The sequence below is a fragment of the Vigna unguiculata genome, chromosome 1, assembly GCF_037176805.1.
Source record: "Vigna unguiculata cultivar grain cowpea cultivar isolate G323 ecotype 2 chromosome 1, ASM3717680v1, whole genome shotgun sequence".
NCBI classification, from domain to species: domain Eukaryota; kingdom Viridiplantae; phylum Streptophyta; class Magnoliopsida; order Fabales; family Fabaceae; genus Vigna; species Vigna unguiculata.
Window position 1 is genome coordinate 4,953,693 of NC_140792.1, and position 17,071 is coordinate 4,970,763.

Genomic DNA, 17,071 nt, shown 5'->3' on the forward strand with positions numbered 1-17,071 from the left:
AATATATTAATATCATCTTACAACAAAATAGGACTATAAAAATGTATCATTTATACAAACCATCTAAAATAGCAAGCTTTAAACATAAATTAATCACTACTAAAGTTCCTCGAAACCCTTACTTACTCTAACTAATAGTTCCTCATCTTACAAAGCTATCTCTAAACACACAACTTCATCTGTTCCCACCAAAATGGTGATCATTGCAAAAGAAGAAAACAACACAAGATCATAAAGTGCAAGGGTAAGCTAACTATACGAGATCAATCATACCTCACAAACAACCAATTTCATAACAATTATCATAAGCGATCAAGATCATACTCATCTATTTTATCATACTTCTAGAACTCGATTTATCCAAATAAATGCAACTAGAGTGGAACTAGGGACATTATACACTTATGGTGGTGGAATAACTCACCTACCCAAGCTACCACACACAAGGTAAATGCTTTTTATTGTCATAGAACCATGTGGTCGTTCTCATGACAGGACCTTCTGCCACTCACTCGTACTACCTAATCATCATCCTCTACATGAGTATAAAGAATGACTAGTAGGATTAGCTTCCCAAAATGTAACAATTTTATCCTTAGTGCACACCCTAAAGATTTAAGCATTCAATGGTATTCCCTCACCAATCCTTCAATCCCAACCAATTACAATTATCGTAACAAAATCTTCACAAGATCCTCAAACCCACAATCATACATCAACATACCTTATCATATTCATTTTCACCAATTATTCTATACGACTCATCTCATCACACCAAAACATACAAAAACATGGTGCCTCAATCATTCATTATGTAAGACAAGCAACAAATGCCAAAACTATCAACAATCTAATCTACGTGAACCTTATGAGAAACACTTTTCTCACTATAGATCTTTGATTCGAGATATGATCAGTCAAAGTGAAGATGTATGTGTTAAGGGCCCGTAATTAAAATTTCATCTCGATCTGACGTTAATGAAGTGGAAAACTTCATTTTTACCAAGAGAACACATAATAGAAAAAAAAGGGTGGCACCAACGCCTAACCCTTGGAACCCACTAATTTATAGCGCTTGACGATCCAAAAATGGTGCCCGACGACACCAAGTTAGTGGTCTAGTGCCCGACGGCACTGTAACGACACCCAATAGTGTATCAGAAAGAATAATTTGGGGGAAATTGGTCATGTGTATTTGACTAATTGGGCACCTTTCCTTTTAGTGTTTTTTACTCCAAATGGTTTTAGAGAGTTCAAAACTGATACCCAATCACTTAAACATAGATTCAAACCTTTCCCAAATCAATACCAAACACAGATCAAATATCGAAAAATTCAACATACAACTCATCAATTCAACAAATCACATCATAATTAACTATCAAGATGATCAATTCAACAAAAAACTAGCTTCCCTTACCTGACAAAGCAGCTCCTCAGACCCAATCAACTCTAAGAACACCAAAACACTTCTAACTTCACAGGATGTTCTATCTACACATAGAATCATCACAATAACGATTAGGACATACTGGTATGATCACTGATCAACAAAGACTCATATAGTAGATGAAAACCTCACATGCAAGCAGAAAAAAGTCTCACATCAACAGAAACAAAAAGAAGGCCAAGAAAAACGGTTGACACTTAACTTACGGGAATGCAAAAACTGATCGTTTTAAATTGAAGAGCTCGTCGCGAGGATCATTCATATGTTCTCAGATCTTCAATCAAGCAAACAAAGAAAGAGAATCCTTAGAGAGAAGTCAAATAACTCTAGAAAAGTAGTTTCTAGAGAGATAATGTGTTTTAAAATAATGAAATTTGTTTATAAAAATTCTATTTATACTAAAACTTTTTAATGTTAAAATAATTTAGTCTTACTGTTTTTAAACCACTACTACTTCTAAAACACTATTTTCTAGGATTTTACATTCTCCCTAACTATTTAAAATAAAATTGTTTAAATATAAGAAAAATAGTTAAAAAGACATTGCAATTAATATTAGTGAAAAATAATAATAATTAAATGTTTAATTTAATCTTTTATTAAAATATTTTTTATTTATTTTGTTAAGATTGGTATTTGAATAATTATATTAAACGTGTATGTTTATATTTAAAAGTAAACATACATCTTAATTAGAGAAGAAAATTCTAAATTTCTTTATGAAAATAATATCACAATTTAATTTTCAAAATGTGTTTTGTTTAAGAAAAATTAATATATGTACTGAGGGCATCAAGAACCGAGAGGTGGAAGAATAAGAGAAGATGAATAAGGTAATGAAATTAAAGAGAGTGATATGATGTAAGCAAAAGAGGAATGTATTGAAGCACAATAGATTAAAAATGAAGATCCAAAGAAGGATTATAGCTAGCTCATCGAAAAATGTATAATGAAAGACAACATTGAGAAAAATGTGATCAAATCAGATAGAATAATATTGAGAGAAGCGTGACAAAGCCCATGATTAAAGTCGGATTGAAAGAGAAGTTATTTATAATAACAGTTACACAACATTGGAACATTGGAAGAATGGGCAAAACAAAAATAATATGGGCGGTTTTAAGACATGTATTATAAATTAATTTTTTTTCTTCTTTAATTTATCTTAGTTTAGCTATCAAAAAGGGAAAAATATAAATAGGTCATTCAAATGTAAAACAAAGATAACAAATTGTGGCTACAATTCAAACACATTAAGAACGTCGTGAATAGAAAAATTAGAAATCTAATTATGATTGTTGCAATTTGGGTCACCGCTTTCGTAAATATTTTTTATCAGTTCTTATTTTATCCTTGGTAATTTATTTTATTGCAATTCACCTTCTTGCAATCCTTCATCTCCATCTACTTTCTTTTCCATTTTAATATCTTTTTTCACCATTCCATCTCTAAATACAAAAACACAAAAAAAAAGTTAAATATATTTTTGGTCCCTTAACTTTCAGTGAATTTGGGAATTAGCTCATTTCGAAACTTTGAACCAATTTAGTCTTTCATCTTTCAAAATATGTGGATTTAGTCCTTTTAATTAAATTTTGTTAGGTTTATTTGATGTTTTGTACACATTTCAAGATTGTATTTGAGTTCTTTATACTGTTTGATATATTTTTGCTTTAATGTTAAGTCAAATACTATTATGAAACGTGCTTGAAATATCAAATAAACTTAACAAAATTTGATTAAAAGAACTAAATCCACGTATTTCGAAAGATAAAGGACTAAATTGATCCAAAGTTTCAAAATTGACTAATGAAAGTTAAGGGACTAAAAACACAATTAACAAAAAAAATTACTGTTGGAGAGAAATGCATGAATTATTGATAGAAATACATATTAAAAGATAATTAAGTGGCTTAAAAATAATTGTAATTTTGATCCACAACATAAGCAAGTTATATATCAAGTTTGTGTTAAATAGTGGAATAAAACTCTTAGTGAGTCTTTGTCCTAATCATTTTACAACTTAACAATTACTGATATTGGTGCAAGAATTTATTTGTAGTAAGAAAACTATAAGTGCTCCTTCATATCTAACAATTCCAGTGGAGTTGAAATGTCTAACCCCAAATTTGAGGTATTTCTTATAAATTGGGCTTTGGAGTTTGGACATTTTTCGTTTTACTATTTCTAGAATTGGTATTGTGTAAGATTTTTATTATTTTAATCTGTTGGACTGATGAAAATAATATGTCTTGAAAAGTCACGCATCACCTAGGACAACCAAGGAAGTGAGTGTTAATGACTATATAATGAGCTTTATGTTAAAAACAGATATGTCTAATTATCTTAACCACAAAGGGATCTGAATTGATTAACAAGCTTTTATATGGTTTAAGATGAATCTTGAATAAATCTTTAGGTTTTAAAGCTCAATTAATCAATTTCGCAGTTTTGGGTTAATGGACTATTTAAATCAATCAAGAAAGATTATGAGAGAGAAGAAAGAAGCAAGACACACAATTTATACTGGTTCGATTCAAAAAGAATCTACATCCAGTCTTCTCCTAAGTAGCACACTTAGGAGGATTCCACTAAACAGAAAGGTTCCAAGAATTACAAGCACACCTATGTAATTCTAACCCTAAAACCCAAGAACTTGATTCAACAATCAAGAACTCCCCCTAGGAGCAATGCATCCACACAATTGCACCTAGGTCCACACTTCAAACACTGAAGCAACTGTAATCAAAAATACAGAAAACAAAACAAGAAACAAATACACCTAAGCTGTGCAGATTTGACTTGATGCTCCTTGAATCAAGCAAGATCCATCATGGTAGAATCAACCATCAATTCTTCTTGGATCTGTACTTGAGTTATCTTGCAGAATCTTCTGAAACTTTGTGTCTCTCAGATGGCTCTATCTCAGATGAAAACTGCGTGATCTTTCTGATTTTTCCAGACCCAAAACAGATTCCAAAACAGCTTTTATACAAAGGTTTTTGCTGTCACTAATTCGATTAGCAATTTACCTAATCGATTATCGTGAGTATATTTTCACTTACTTTGTACAATACTCACAGCTAATCCATTAGTTAAAGAACTAATCATATGCAGAATTACACAGCAGGCCTAAAATACATTTGATAAAGAGAAGCTAATTGCCTAATGCATATCCTAACTTGACCAAGCTATGTTTTATCCTAGATCAGTAGACATCATCAAAACTGTTCTTCATTTATGGATGAAAGGCTTCCCCTTTCAACAATCTCCCCCTTTTTGATGATGTCCAAAACATGGATTGTGATAAGCCTGCCTGCAGCACATTAAGCAAACAACAACAACAGTACAAGCACACAAAGCAAACAACAACATAGGCATATAACAAATATCATTTTCATTACATACTCCCCCTACCAATAAACCATCAATATATCAAATTCTCCCCCTTTTTGGACATTAGCAAAAAAATCAGACAGATTTAGGATGCAATACAGGACAGCAGGAAAATTGTATCTAAACAGCGCAGCAATGTAAGAGATGTAGCAGGAGATAATGCATAACAACCAGGATAACAACCAGAATGCATAACAATTTCGCATAATGGATTAGCGGGCTCCTTTTGAGAAATTAAGTAGCAACTATGTGATGCAGAACTTAACACAGACTAAGCTTCAGACAGAACACGATAATGGATTAAGGCCAAGGTTAGGCAAGCAGCTACACAGTTTGAACACAGTAGGCATACAAAGTATGACAATACTAACAACGCAGCAGGTGAAATCAGTAGCACAGGTTAACATCAGAGTGCAGACAACCATAAAATAGAAGAGGAACTTTTCACCTTAGCAATACCTAAAATTTGACCTTTGTTATTATCACCTCTTGTAACATGACCAATAATTGGCTTTGTAAGATATCCTGCAGAAGTTCTTCACCTCTCCTTTCATGTGTCTTGAGCATCCATTATATAAAAGCTACATTGTTTTCCTTGCATCAAGACACACCTGAAACAAAGATTAAAGAGAAGATGCAGGTACCCAATTGAACTTGGGTCCTTTCATGTTAGTGGTTTGAGGTGTTCCTTTAGGTACCCATCTGTACTCTCCTTTAGGAGCCCCACAATTTTTAAAGTAGCAGGAATTAGAAAAATGGCCAGGTTCAGAACAGTAAGTGCAGATAATAGAGGATGGTTTGCTGATGTTGAGGAAATTTCTACACGATAATCGATTAGAGTTGCCACTGTAACCAATTCCCTCTTTATTCAGTACACTCCTTTGAGATCCTAGTACAACATCTAGGTTGGATCTTCCTAGGGTAAATTTTGAGAGAGTTTTCATCAAATACTCTATCTTTTCTAGCTGTCCTGGGCAGTGCTCACATCTAGACCTGGAGTGTTTTTCAGATTTTTCTAATCTTTCCAAGCAAGTTGTTAGATTCTCATTTTCCTCTTCTAACTGCTTTATTCTACCCTCCAGCCACTTAATCTCTCCTTTACGTTTGCTATTTGACTTTTGTAGTTTTGTAGCTTCCTTATGCAGTTCATTAAAGGCATCAAGCAGTTCATAGTAGTCATTTTCCTCATGGTCAGATGTGAAACTACTTACACTATTTTTGGATGATTCTGCTTTAATGGATATTTCAACTTTAGCCATCAGACACAGATTATTCTCCTCTTCAGTGCTGTCATCTGAATCATTGGATGTGCTGGAGTCATTTTCCTCCCATGCAATGTAGGCTCTCTTTTTCTTCATGTGCTTCTTTGCCTCATTTTTCTCATCCAGTTTCTGCTTCATCTTCAACATTGGACAATCAGCTTTGATGTGTCCTGTCTTACCACACTCATAGCAGGTTTGAGTTCCAGATCTGGTCTGCCTCTTGTTTCCTGCACAACTGTTGTTAGTCTTGTTCTTACACTTCAAAAATTTTGAGAACTTTTTCACCATTAAGCTCAAAGCTTCACTGTTAGAGTTTCCATCATTGGAGTCATCTGCAGAATCTGCCTTTTTCTGTTTTACTGCAGATTTCACTACACTCTTCAAGGCTATAGTGTGCCTCTTTTCTCCATCCTCTTCTTCCTTGAGTCTTCCAAGCTCTAATTCATGTTCCCTCAATTTTCCAAAGAGAGTGGCTATGCTCATGCTAGTGAGGTCTCTAGATTCAGAAATTGCTGTCACTTTGGGCTGCCATGTCCTATTTAAGCTCTTCAAGATTTTGATATTGAGTTCCTCTTTGTCAAAGGTCTTGCCAAGAGCTAGGAGGTGATTTACTATATGTGTAAATCTTTTCTGCACATCACAAATGCTTTCTCCAGCCTTCATTCTGAACATCTCATACTCTTGAATGAGAGTATTCTTCCTTGCCCTTTTGACTTCATTCGTGCCCTCATGGGTTACTTCCAAGACATCCCACATTTCTTTGGCTGATTCACACACAGATACCCTGTAAAATTCATCCAAAGTTAGTGCAGAAGATATAATATTTTTGGCTCTAACATCATAATGTGCCCTCTTATTCTCATCAGGGGTCCATTGTGAGAATTCTTTAGGAAAAGTCTCTCCATCCACTATTTTAATTGGTTTAAAAGGTCCATTTACCACTGCATCCCATACCCCTTTGTCTACTGATTCAAGAAAGATTTTCATTCGAATTTTCCAGAAGGGATAGTTTTCCCCAGCAAACAGAGGGGGCCTGTTAATGGATGCCCCTTCAGCAAAGGTTTGAGATGTATTAGACATAACAGGATCTTTCTAATCGATTATCGTGCGATTAGCCAGCTCTGATACCAATTGTTAAAAATAGATTTGTTTAATTATCTTAACCACAAAGGGGTCTGAATTGATTAACAAGCTTTTATATGGTTTAAGATGAATCTTGAATAAATCTTTAGGTTTTAAAGCTCAATTAATCAATTTCGCAGTTTTGGGTTAATGGACTATTTAAATCAATCAAGAAAGATTATGAGAGAGAAGAAAGAAGCAAGACACACAATTTATACTGGTTCGATTCAAAAAGCATCTACATCTAGTCTTCTCCTAAGTAACACACTTAGGAGGATTCCACTAAACAGAAAGGTTCCAAGAATTACAAGCACACCTATGTAATTCTAACCCCAAAACCCAAGAACTTGATTCAACAATCAAGAACTCCCCCTAGGAGCAATGCATCCACACAATTGCACCTAGGTCCACACTTCAAACACTGAAGCAACTGTAATCAAAAATACAGAAAACAAAACAAGAAACAAATACACCTAAGCTGTGCAGATTTGACTTGATGCTCCTTGAATCAAGCAAGATCCATCATGGTAGAATCAACCATCAATTCTTCTTGGATCTGTACTTGAGTTATCTTGCAGAATCTTCTGAAACTTTGTGTCTCTCAGATGGCTCTATCTCAGATGAAAACTGCGTGATCTTTCTGATTTTTCCAGACCCAAAACAGATTCCAAAACAGCTTTTATACAAAGGTTTTTGCTATCACTAATTCGATTAGCAATTTACCTAATCGATTATCGTGAGTATATTTTCACTTACTTTGTACAATACTCACAGCTAATCCATTAGTTAAAGAACTAATCATATGCAGAATTACACAGCAGGCCTAAAATACATTTGATAAAGAGAAGCTAATTGCCTAATGCATATCCTAACTTGACCAAGCTATGTTTTATCCTAGATCAGTAGACATCATCAAAATTGTTCTTCATTTATGGATGAAAGGCTTCCCCTTTCAACACTTTAAGTCCATGATCAGTGGCGGATCTTGACCAAAATTATTGGGGGAGTCAAAATAATATACTTAAAATTTATATATTTAACAATAACTTTTACTAATTCAATAAAAATAAAAAGATAATTTACTATAGTTATAACTATAAAAAAAACTACATATATACGAAGGTTTGTTTATTATTTTTTCATATTCTTGAACTTATCAAATTATTCAATCATAACTAAATTTTTCAACTATTTTTTTTTAATATAAATAACCATATTATCTATAAATATTCATGTTTCATTTTACTAATGTGCATATATCGATTCAAAAGTCATCACAAACATTTTATTTCATTGTTATGGGATGACCAACGATATTAACCTATTTTGATCTTCACTTCTCTTTTATGAATTTTAAAAAATGGATTTATTCTTTTTTTTTCCATCAATATACCTATTTAAAAAATAAGTTTAAGATTAAAAAATAATTTATCATAATCTAATAAAAAATTAAGAGACAAAAAAATTATGATAATCAAGTCCACTTAAAAATTGTCTATAAAAAATCACATAATACATTACTTACTCTTCTATATTCATAAAAAATAATATACAAAATATCATGAGATAAAAAATTATGCTAAATATTAAACAACTATTTCACTATCAAGAGAGACAAGTTTTTTTCTTTAAAAATGGAAGAAAAGATGTAAAAATGAGAACAAAAATAATGAATTTCTGTTTAACTCTTCTCTTTTTTCTTTGATAACAAAAGAAATTAGGTAAAGGCGAGAGATGAGTACAATATATAAAAACCTCAAAAGACAATAAGAAAAAAAATGAAAATTATCTTAATAATTTTTTGATTTATTATATTTGATTTTATATTCTTCTATTTATTAACATTAAATATTATACTTTATAAAAGAAATAAAAAAATATTTAATTTAATTTTCATTAATTTTTTAATATAATATTATCTAATTTAAAAAGATACATTTAATTTAAATAATTTTAAAATATACATAATTTAAAAAATATTAAACACATATAATTTGAAAAATTTGAAAAAAAATTGGAAAAGTTTTGGGGGGCCGTGGCCCCCGCCTGCTCTTTAAGAGCTCCGCCCCTGTCCATGATGTTCCTTGCCCCAAGTCAAAACACTTCAAGCTTGTATTTGACTCTTCTTATTTCTTATACTCTTGTAATAAAAACTTTGTAAAGGTTGGGTTAAATTATTGCTTTGGAGAGTATGAATATACTCGGGGTCAAAAGGCATGGATATATTATCTATGTCAGTGGCGAATCTTGACCAAAAGTTTTGGAAGGGCCAGAATAATATAATTTTTTGATTATTTGATTGGACCACTAGTATAACATTCTAAAAAATGACTCTTTTATAAAACAATTGGATCGTTAGATTGGATTATTAGTATAATGCTTTAAATACTTTAAAAGATGTGAAGAAATATAATTTAACTTGTTTTCATCTTCACGTGTAGCTTCTTCCCTTTTACTACTTCTACCAAATAAATTCATTACTCTATTCTTCATCGATATGTTTTTTTTTAAATATATTAAAAAATAATTTATCATAATCTAATAAATATTGAGAGACATAAGTATTAGAAGAAAAATATATTATAATCAAGTCACAATTAAAAATCGGTTATAAAAAAAACACATACATTTTTTTTCTTCTATAATCATAAAAAGTAAGTATACAAAAGGCTCATGAGATAAAAAATAATTTTAATAACTATTAAAGTAATATTTCATCATCAAGTAAGACAAGAGAGAGTTACATTTTTTTTTCTTCGAGAAATGAAGGAAACAGATGAGAAATGAGAGCAAACATAATGAGTATGTGTCTAACTTTATTTTTCTTCAAAAAAAAAAACATGTGATAGTGAGAGATGAGTACAATTTTGTCAAAATTTAAAAAGGCAATAAAAGAAGAAAATAAAAAATATTTTAATAAATGTTTGGTTTAATTACTCTTTTGGTTATTGTTTCCAAAAATGTAAGTTGATTTTTCCGTTCTTTTAGTTCCAATTTAGTGGCAATTTGATATTTTTAAACGAAAATAAATACTAAAAGACTAATTAAACCTATTTTTTTTTTATTTTTTTATTTTGGATTTTATGTTTTATTATTTATTAACATTAAATGTTGTATTTTATAAAAAAATAAAGAAACACAATTTAATTATCACTAAAATATACTATTTAAAATTTTAAAAGTTTTTAAAAATAAGAAAATGGATATATAATTTTAAAAAAAAATCAAAAATATTGGGGCTATGCACCTCCATGCTCCTATGATGCTCTGCCCTGATCTATGTGTGTTTATTTTATTAGTCTATTAATAAAATAATTCTTGAGTATATTTTCTAACACGATCAACCTTAAATTTTGACATTTTGATGGGTAAGATTTTTATTATTTTGAAACCTTCTGAAACTTTGATTGATGTATTTAATTTAAGCTAAAATACGATTCAATTAAAATTCAACAAGTGGAGTAAAATCAAGTCAACTATATGCAATACAATATATTGATTTTATCATTATATATACATACATAGAATAAAAGAAAAATGAAATTTCAAATTAAGTTACATTTATAGATAGATGTTTAAAATTTTAAAAATATCATTATAAACACAATACCATGTTATACAAAATGTTTTTAATTAAATACGAAAATTACATGTTAAATAGTTCAAAGCTTTATATATATATTTAAATTATTAAAAAAAATCAGATTGTAACAGACAAAATACAACCTAAACCTCTGTATATAAAATTTAAATCGGTTCACTTTGGCATTTGTCTTTTAGACTTATGAGTTTGCTAAAAAGACAGTAACCCAAATCTTAATACGCCTTATCTCCACGCAACCTAAAGAGAATCCCTTTACGGTAAGTTATCTTTGTTTTTTTCTACACCTCTCAATCTTTCTCCTCCACACACTCACACTTTCCTTACTTCTTCACACTATTAAACAAATTTATTATTAATTAACATGTGCAAAATCTATCATTCACATCAAATTATCTCATCCATAAATATTACAAAATACTCTACAAAAATATGAAAAATATTAAAAATGTAAACTTTATTTTATTTCTTTACCTGATAACATTAAAATAAAAATGCTCATACTACATTTTATTTAACACCTTTTAGTTTTTCCAAACTAACATCAATAGTTTGGTTTGTATTCTCTTAACAAAATTAGTTCTGCATTAAAATATGAAAAGAGTCGTGGGATTTAGTTTTTAAACAAAAAAAAAAACTTTTTAAGCCATGCCAAATTATAATTAATCAACTCACAAACCATTTTTATGTACTTAAACCAAAATTAGTGTGAAATTGTACTATTTGAACACGTGGCTGGTGGGTGGTTTCATTAGGTAGCCAGAACATTCTGGACGAAATGTCAAAATGGGTCGGGTAAGCGTGACCCGCCAATCTATTCAAACGGGTTTTGGTAATTTTAGTATTCAATCTAATTTGGGATGTTCGGTTTAACGTGTCGATCCCTGAATCAGAAATAAGATGGAATGGTTTGCTAACTCGATTCTTTTAAAAATAAGAATATTGTTTAAATTTTTTATTTTTTTATTATATTATTTACGAGATACAAATATATAATATTGTAATTTTAACATGATACTTGTAAAGTTCAAACTATTCTTTTAAAATTAACTAATGAAAAAAATACGTTAAGTGAATTTTTAATATGTATATTAAACTTAGAATTAAAACTAACAAATTTTAAAACATAAAATAACGGACTAACACGAGTTCAAATAAAGAAAAAGCAACTCCAACAAAGAAGCCCGTTATGTCACTGTTCCATTCACACAAACAAATTAAATATGATAAATTTATAAATTATTTAAAAAATTCAAAATATATTGAGTATACATAAAATTAGAATATATAATATATATATATATATTATTTAAAATTAAAAAATAAGACTTTAAAATTTAAATACTAAATTTTGGAACTACAATGACTTTTTTAAACTATTTTTAATTTTTCAAATTTGGTGTTTAAAAGTGTTCCAGCGGAAAACAAATAAGAGATGTCAAACACAAGTATCATCTTACCTCAATTCGCAATCTTCCTAGTAAGTTTTCTTCCGGCATGTATGTGTTATATGCTGGTGTCTCGGTTTGGACCGATTTGGACCCGGGAGGGGTTACCTGCGGAAGAGATCCGATGCTCAAGTCAGCTAAGAATTCTCAAAAAGTCAAATATCGTGATTAAGGAATTAATGAATACATACCTTTAATTCGTGGGGTCCATGTGTATTAATAGATTATTAATTATGCTTGGCCACGTCATGGGTTGGGCTTTTGATTGGGCCACAGCTGGGCCTGGGCTAAGCCCAGGTCCCATAGTCTGGTTATTGAGGGTCCCAGGATCATGGTTGGTGGTGTTTTAGGTTTACCAAGTTCTCGTTCAATTTTCTTAAGTTAGCGGCTTAGGCCGCTTACTCTTGATTGTTGACATATGTTATTATGGTCTGCGTTCTTAGGGGGCTATGTAGGCGGATGTCATGGTTGTAGTCAAGTTAGGCCGTCTAAGTGTAGTACACCAGTCCCCCAATCTCTGTCGGTGCATCTATAGCGACAAAGGATGATAAATGTTGACGTACTTTGTTGGGCCGACTAGGTATAATACAAAAAGAAATTAAATTATATTTTACTAATTTTAAGAGACTCAAATAAATTACTTTAAGTTAAGGGATTAAAAGTAAACTTGTCATCAATTTTAAAACTAAAAATATAATTAAATCTTAAATTTGAACCAAATATTAATCCTTGAATATTTTTTGACGCAAATATTTATCTAAAAAGGAATCAAATTTATTTATTTATAGAAAACATGTTTATAAAGTTTATATTAATAAGAAAAAAATACTTCAAATAATATATATATATATATATATATATATATATATATTATCACTATTTAGGTATATATTTTGAATTATGTGTTAAAGTTTATAAAAAAAAGAATAAGAAATGGCGGAATTCTTTATATTTTAATATTTTAAAAATATATGATAATTTTAATTTATATAAATGAGGTATTAAGTAAATTTTAAAAATATATATAATATGTCAGATTATAAATTTTGACAAATTTTTTTAAGGAAATTGACAAATGAGTGATAGTTATGTAAGTTATATCAACGTGATCTAATAAAAAAAAATCATACAAATCATACCAATGTGATGTGATAAAAAGGAAAGAGAATCTTTCAAGCAAGACGAAACATATCTAGGATCGTGGAACATGTCTCGGTCCATAACTCTTGTTCCAAACTCTGAAAACCCGGAGAAGGAGCAGATTTTCATGTTCCTTTTTCACTAAATTAAAGGTAATTTTTCCCTAAACAATTCAAGGTTTAATCGTTATGATTGTTTTTAAGCTCGAATTGCTAATTTTCCTGTTCTGTTCTGGGTAATGGCTAAAAAATCATTTTACACTTTTATTGTAAACGCAGTTCATGATGTCGGTGATAAAAAATGATCCATTTGTTGTTAAGAACTACGAGAATTTTTAATTTGGCTCTTTCTCTTGTCTATTATCACAGGAAATCGAGTGAAGTTTGCAGTGAACCGTTTTGTTTTTCTCTCTGTTAGAGTTGAACACAGTTTCTGGGTATGGAAACTCTTTCTTATGGGTCAGCACCATGCTGTCAAGTTGTGAACTCAAAGTGGAAATTGGTTGAAAACAGTTTGAATTCACGTCAATCAATAGTTTCTTCAGTAGGAAAACTTGGAGTTTGTTACACCAACACTACTTCTACATGTGGGTCTTTGAGATTTTGTGATATGGGTCGGGTGCAGCTAAGAGGCTCTAAAAGATTCAATTTCAAAGTTTGTAGTGGAAGTTATGATGGTTATGTGATTGAAGAGGGAGCAAGGGATATTTCAGGGGTAGGGGAGCTTGCAACAAAGGTTCTAATTCCAGGTCTACCTGATGGTTCAAATGGTGAATCTGGTGCAGAAATAAGTAGTTGCTTTTGGAGATGGAAGCCTAAACTCAACGTGCACTATGAGAAAGCAGGGTGCGAAAACGTGGATTCTCCTGGTGTTCTCTTTCTGCCAGGTTTTGGTGTTGGCTCTTTCCATTATGAGAAGCAACTTAAGGATTTGGGGCGTGACTACAGAGTTTGGGCTCTGGATTTTCTTGGCCAAGGGATGTCTTTGCCTTTTGAAGACCCTGCCCCTCTTTCCAAGGAAGAGGTTGCATCGAATGAAGGTGTTTCTTCATGGGGTTTTGGAGATGAAACTGAACCATGGGCGGCTAAGCTTGTTTACTCAGTTGATCTGTGGCAAGATCAAGTTCGTTGCTTTGTAGAAGAGGTAAGGCACATGAGCTGTTTGTTAATATTCCTTTATTAGCTATCTGAGTTCAGCTTTTTAGCTACATGATAGATCTGTATTTTAGGTAATCTGAAATATAGTTGATGCAAAGGGTTTTGATATTCTATAATTTGAAGGCTCAGGAGGATTAGTTTTAATATGAAACTAATTTGCTTTTGGAAATTAATCATTGAAGAAATTATCCAAATTAACTATTTGTTACAACAGGTCATTGGTGAACCAGTCTACATCGTGGGCAACTCACTAGGAGGATTGGTTGCATTGTATTTTGCAGCTTGCAATCCTCATTTAGTGAAAGGTGTCACGTTGCTTAATGCAACACCTTTTTGGGGGTTTCTTCCAAATCCAATAAAAAATCCAAGACTAGCCAAAATATTTCCATGGGCTGGAACTTTCCCTCTACCTTCAAGTATAAAGAAATTTACAGAGTTGTTGTAAGTATGGATTTATTTTTATTTATTGCTTCGTTTCTATCTCTTTTGCTGACATTGTTTCAATATTTTAGTTAAGAACTTGAATACAAGTACAGTTCATGCATGTTAAGTACTTATCCATTAATATGTGAGTGATAAATAAGAAACTCTGCTTAATGAACCTGGTGTTCTATCTTGAAGAAGAAACTTTACAACACTATTAACAAAACATCACTCCATTAACCCTGAAGAAACTCTCATGCAGACAAAGTCACTGAGGTTTACATCACAATGAATAAGATTGTTCTGGATGATTCATTTGTTTTTTCGTTGATGTGTTCTGGATGAGTGTCTGTCATTTCATTGTGTTCATAATTGGTGAGAGTGAGAGTGCAACTCCAGGTTTACTCAATTGTATGTTTTCCATTAACTTAACATTTTATAATCTTTTATCTTCTAGGTGGGAGAAAATTTCTGATCCTAAAAGCATTGCTGAGGTACTTGGTCAGGTTTATGCAGATCATTCAACAAACGTAGATAACGTTTTTTCACGCATAGTTGAAACCACAAGGCATCCAGCTGCAGCTGCATCATTTGCCTCAATAATGTTTGCTCCTCAGGGAGAACTATCCTTCAGTGAAACATTATCCAGGTAGAAATTACAAGCTCTCTGTAGTGAAACACTATCCTTCAATCAAACTGGTACTAGATGTTCATGAATTCACATAGGATTTTCATGGTTTCTGCATTTTAGATGTCGAGGAAACAATGTGCCAATCTGCCTCATGTATGGAAAAGAAGATCCCTGGGTGGGGCCACTTTGGGGATTCCAGGTTCAAAGGCAGGTGCCTAATGCTCCATATTATCAAATCAGTCCTGCTGGTCACTGTCCTCATGATGAAGTTCCTGAGGTATGAAAATCCTCTCATATCTGATTGAAAATTTCCTCTCTGCACTTTTCAATTGCAATCTGAGACCACGAAGATATAAAAGTTTATCAATTTTATATGATAACGAACATGCACTCAAAATTGGATTATGGAACTACTGCTATATTTCTTAATGAATCGGAATCATTTCTTCCATGTGCTTGCCTTTCCCCATTGATAAATGCTAACAACCATTATCCACTATTGATTGAAAGTAGTTGAAAATCACCAATTTCACTTTTCCCTTATTGTTAAGAAACACTTTCTCTGTAACTGGGTTTCATTATACACAAAACCATTACTTGTTGAGTCACTAAACTTTGGCTGGAATCTTGAGAAAAGAATGTTAATATTTAACTTTTACGAAGTTCTTCAAATTGATTATTAAAGTTTGTTCCTTCTTTAGAATGATTGTCATGATCATGATCTCAATAATTAATACTAGAAGTTTCTTTGTAGATAATAAATTTCTTACTTCGTGGGTGGATCAGAAACCTAGAGTCTCAGGGTTCTGTATCGTTACCACTGCTTGAAGATCTAGACAGTGTGAAGCACAGGGTTATTGACAGGGAATTAGAATTTCCCAGAGAAGGATCAAGAAGGTCTGTGATGGTGAGATTTTTCACTTCCAATGTCTCACTTAGGGACAGGATAAGATCTTTGATAAAATTTCAATCAAAGTTCAAAAATCTTCTGGCAGCCAAATCTCAGTGACGTGGTGAAGCTCATGGATCTTCAAATATAAATCAACTTTGTATAGTGATTAATTAAAAGAAGTTATATTTATGATTCAGATATATTTGTAACTTCAATTTATTCTGTGTTTATAATATTGGATTAATGACTGAATTGATTCAGGGCAGTGTATGAATTATAATTGAATCGGTAAAAATAGATAATATTTTTAATATAACATAATATTAGAATAAAAAAAAAACATGTTTCTCAGTCATTTATTAAGGTAAAATAAGTATTCAAGTCGCAAAATTTCATTCTAATTGTTATTCTTTTAAGATAAAAAAAACATGCTCTAAGTATTTGAAGTCTCAAACTACTGCAATTATAATTATTTCTTTCTCGATCAAAAATATTTGATATAAGTGTTTAAAACTTCTTATTTCGGTTCTTAGAAAGAAAAAAATGGAC

At 31.3% G+C, this 17,071-nt stretch overlaps 1 protein-coding gene across 1 annotated transcript; it reads left to right on the top strand.

Annotated features, from left to right (window-relative positions):
• The first annotated feature begins 13,382 nt into the window (after positions 1-13,382).
• On the top strand, positions 13,383-16,774 carry PPH (pheophytinase). The gene is made up of 6 exons (XM_028082639.2): positions 13,383-13,571; positions 13,788-14,562; positions 14,791-15,017; positions 15,457-15,648; positions 15,751-15,907; positions 16,385-16,774. The coding sequence occupies exons 2-6, from the start codon at positions 13,858-13,860 to the stop codon at positions 16,637-16,639; spliced, it is 1,536 nt and encodes a 511-aa protein (XP_027938440.1). The 5' UTR covers positions 13,383-13,571; positions 13,788-13,857; the 3' UTR covers positions 16,640-16,774.
• Positions 16,775-17,071: the final 297 nt, after the last annotated feature.

Excerpts from the sequence above, each read along its gene's own strand:
- PPH (XM_028082639.2), top strand. The coding sequence starts at position 13,858 with ATGGAAACTCTTTCTTATGGGTCAGCACCATGCTGTCAAGTTGTGAAC. Across the intron at positions 14,563-14,790 it reads TTCGTTGCTTTGTAGAAGAG|GTCATTGGTGAACCAGTCTA; the intron begins GTAAGGCACATG and ends TTGTTACAACAG. Across the intron at positions 15,649-15,750 it reads TTCAGTGAAACATTATCCAG|ATGTCGAGGAAACAATGTGC; the intron begins GTAGAAATTACA and ends TCTGCATTTTAG.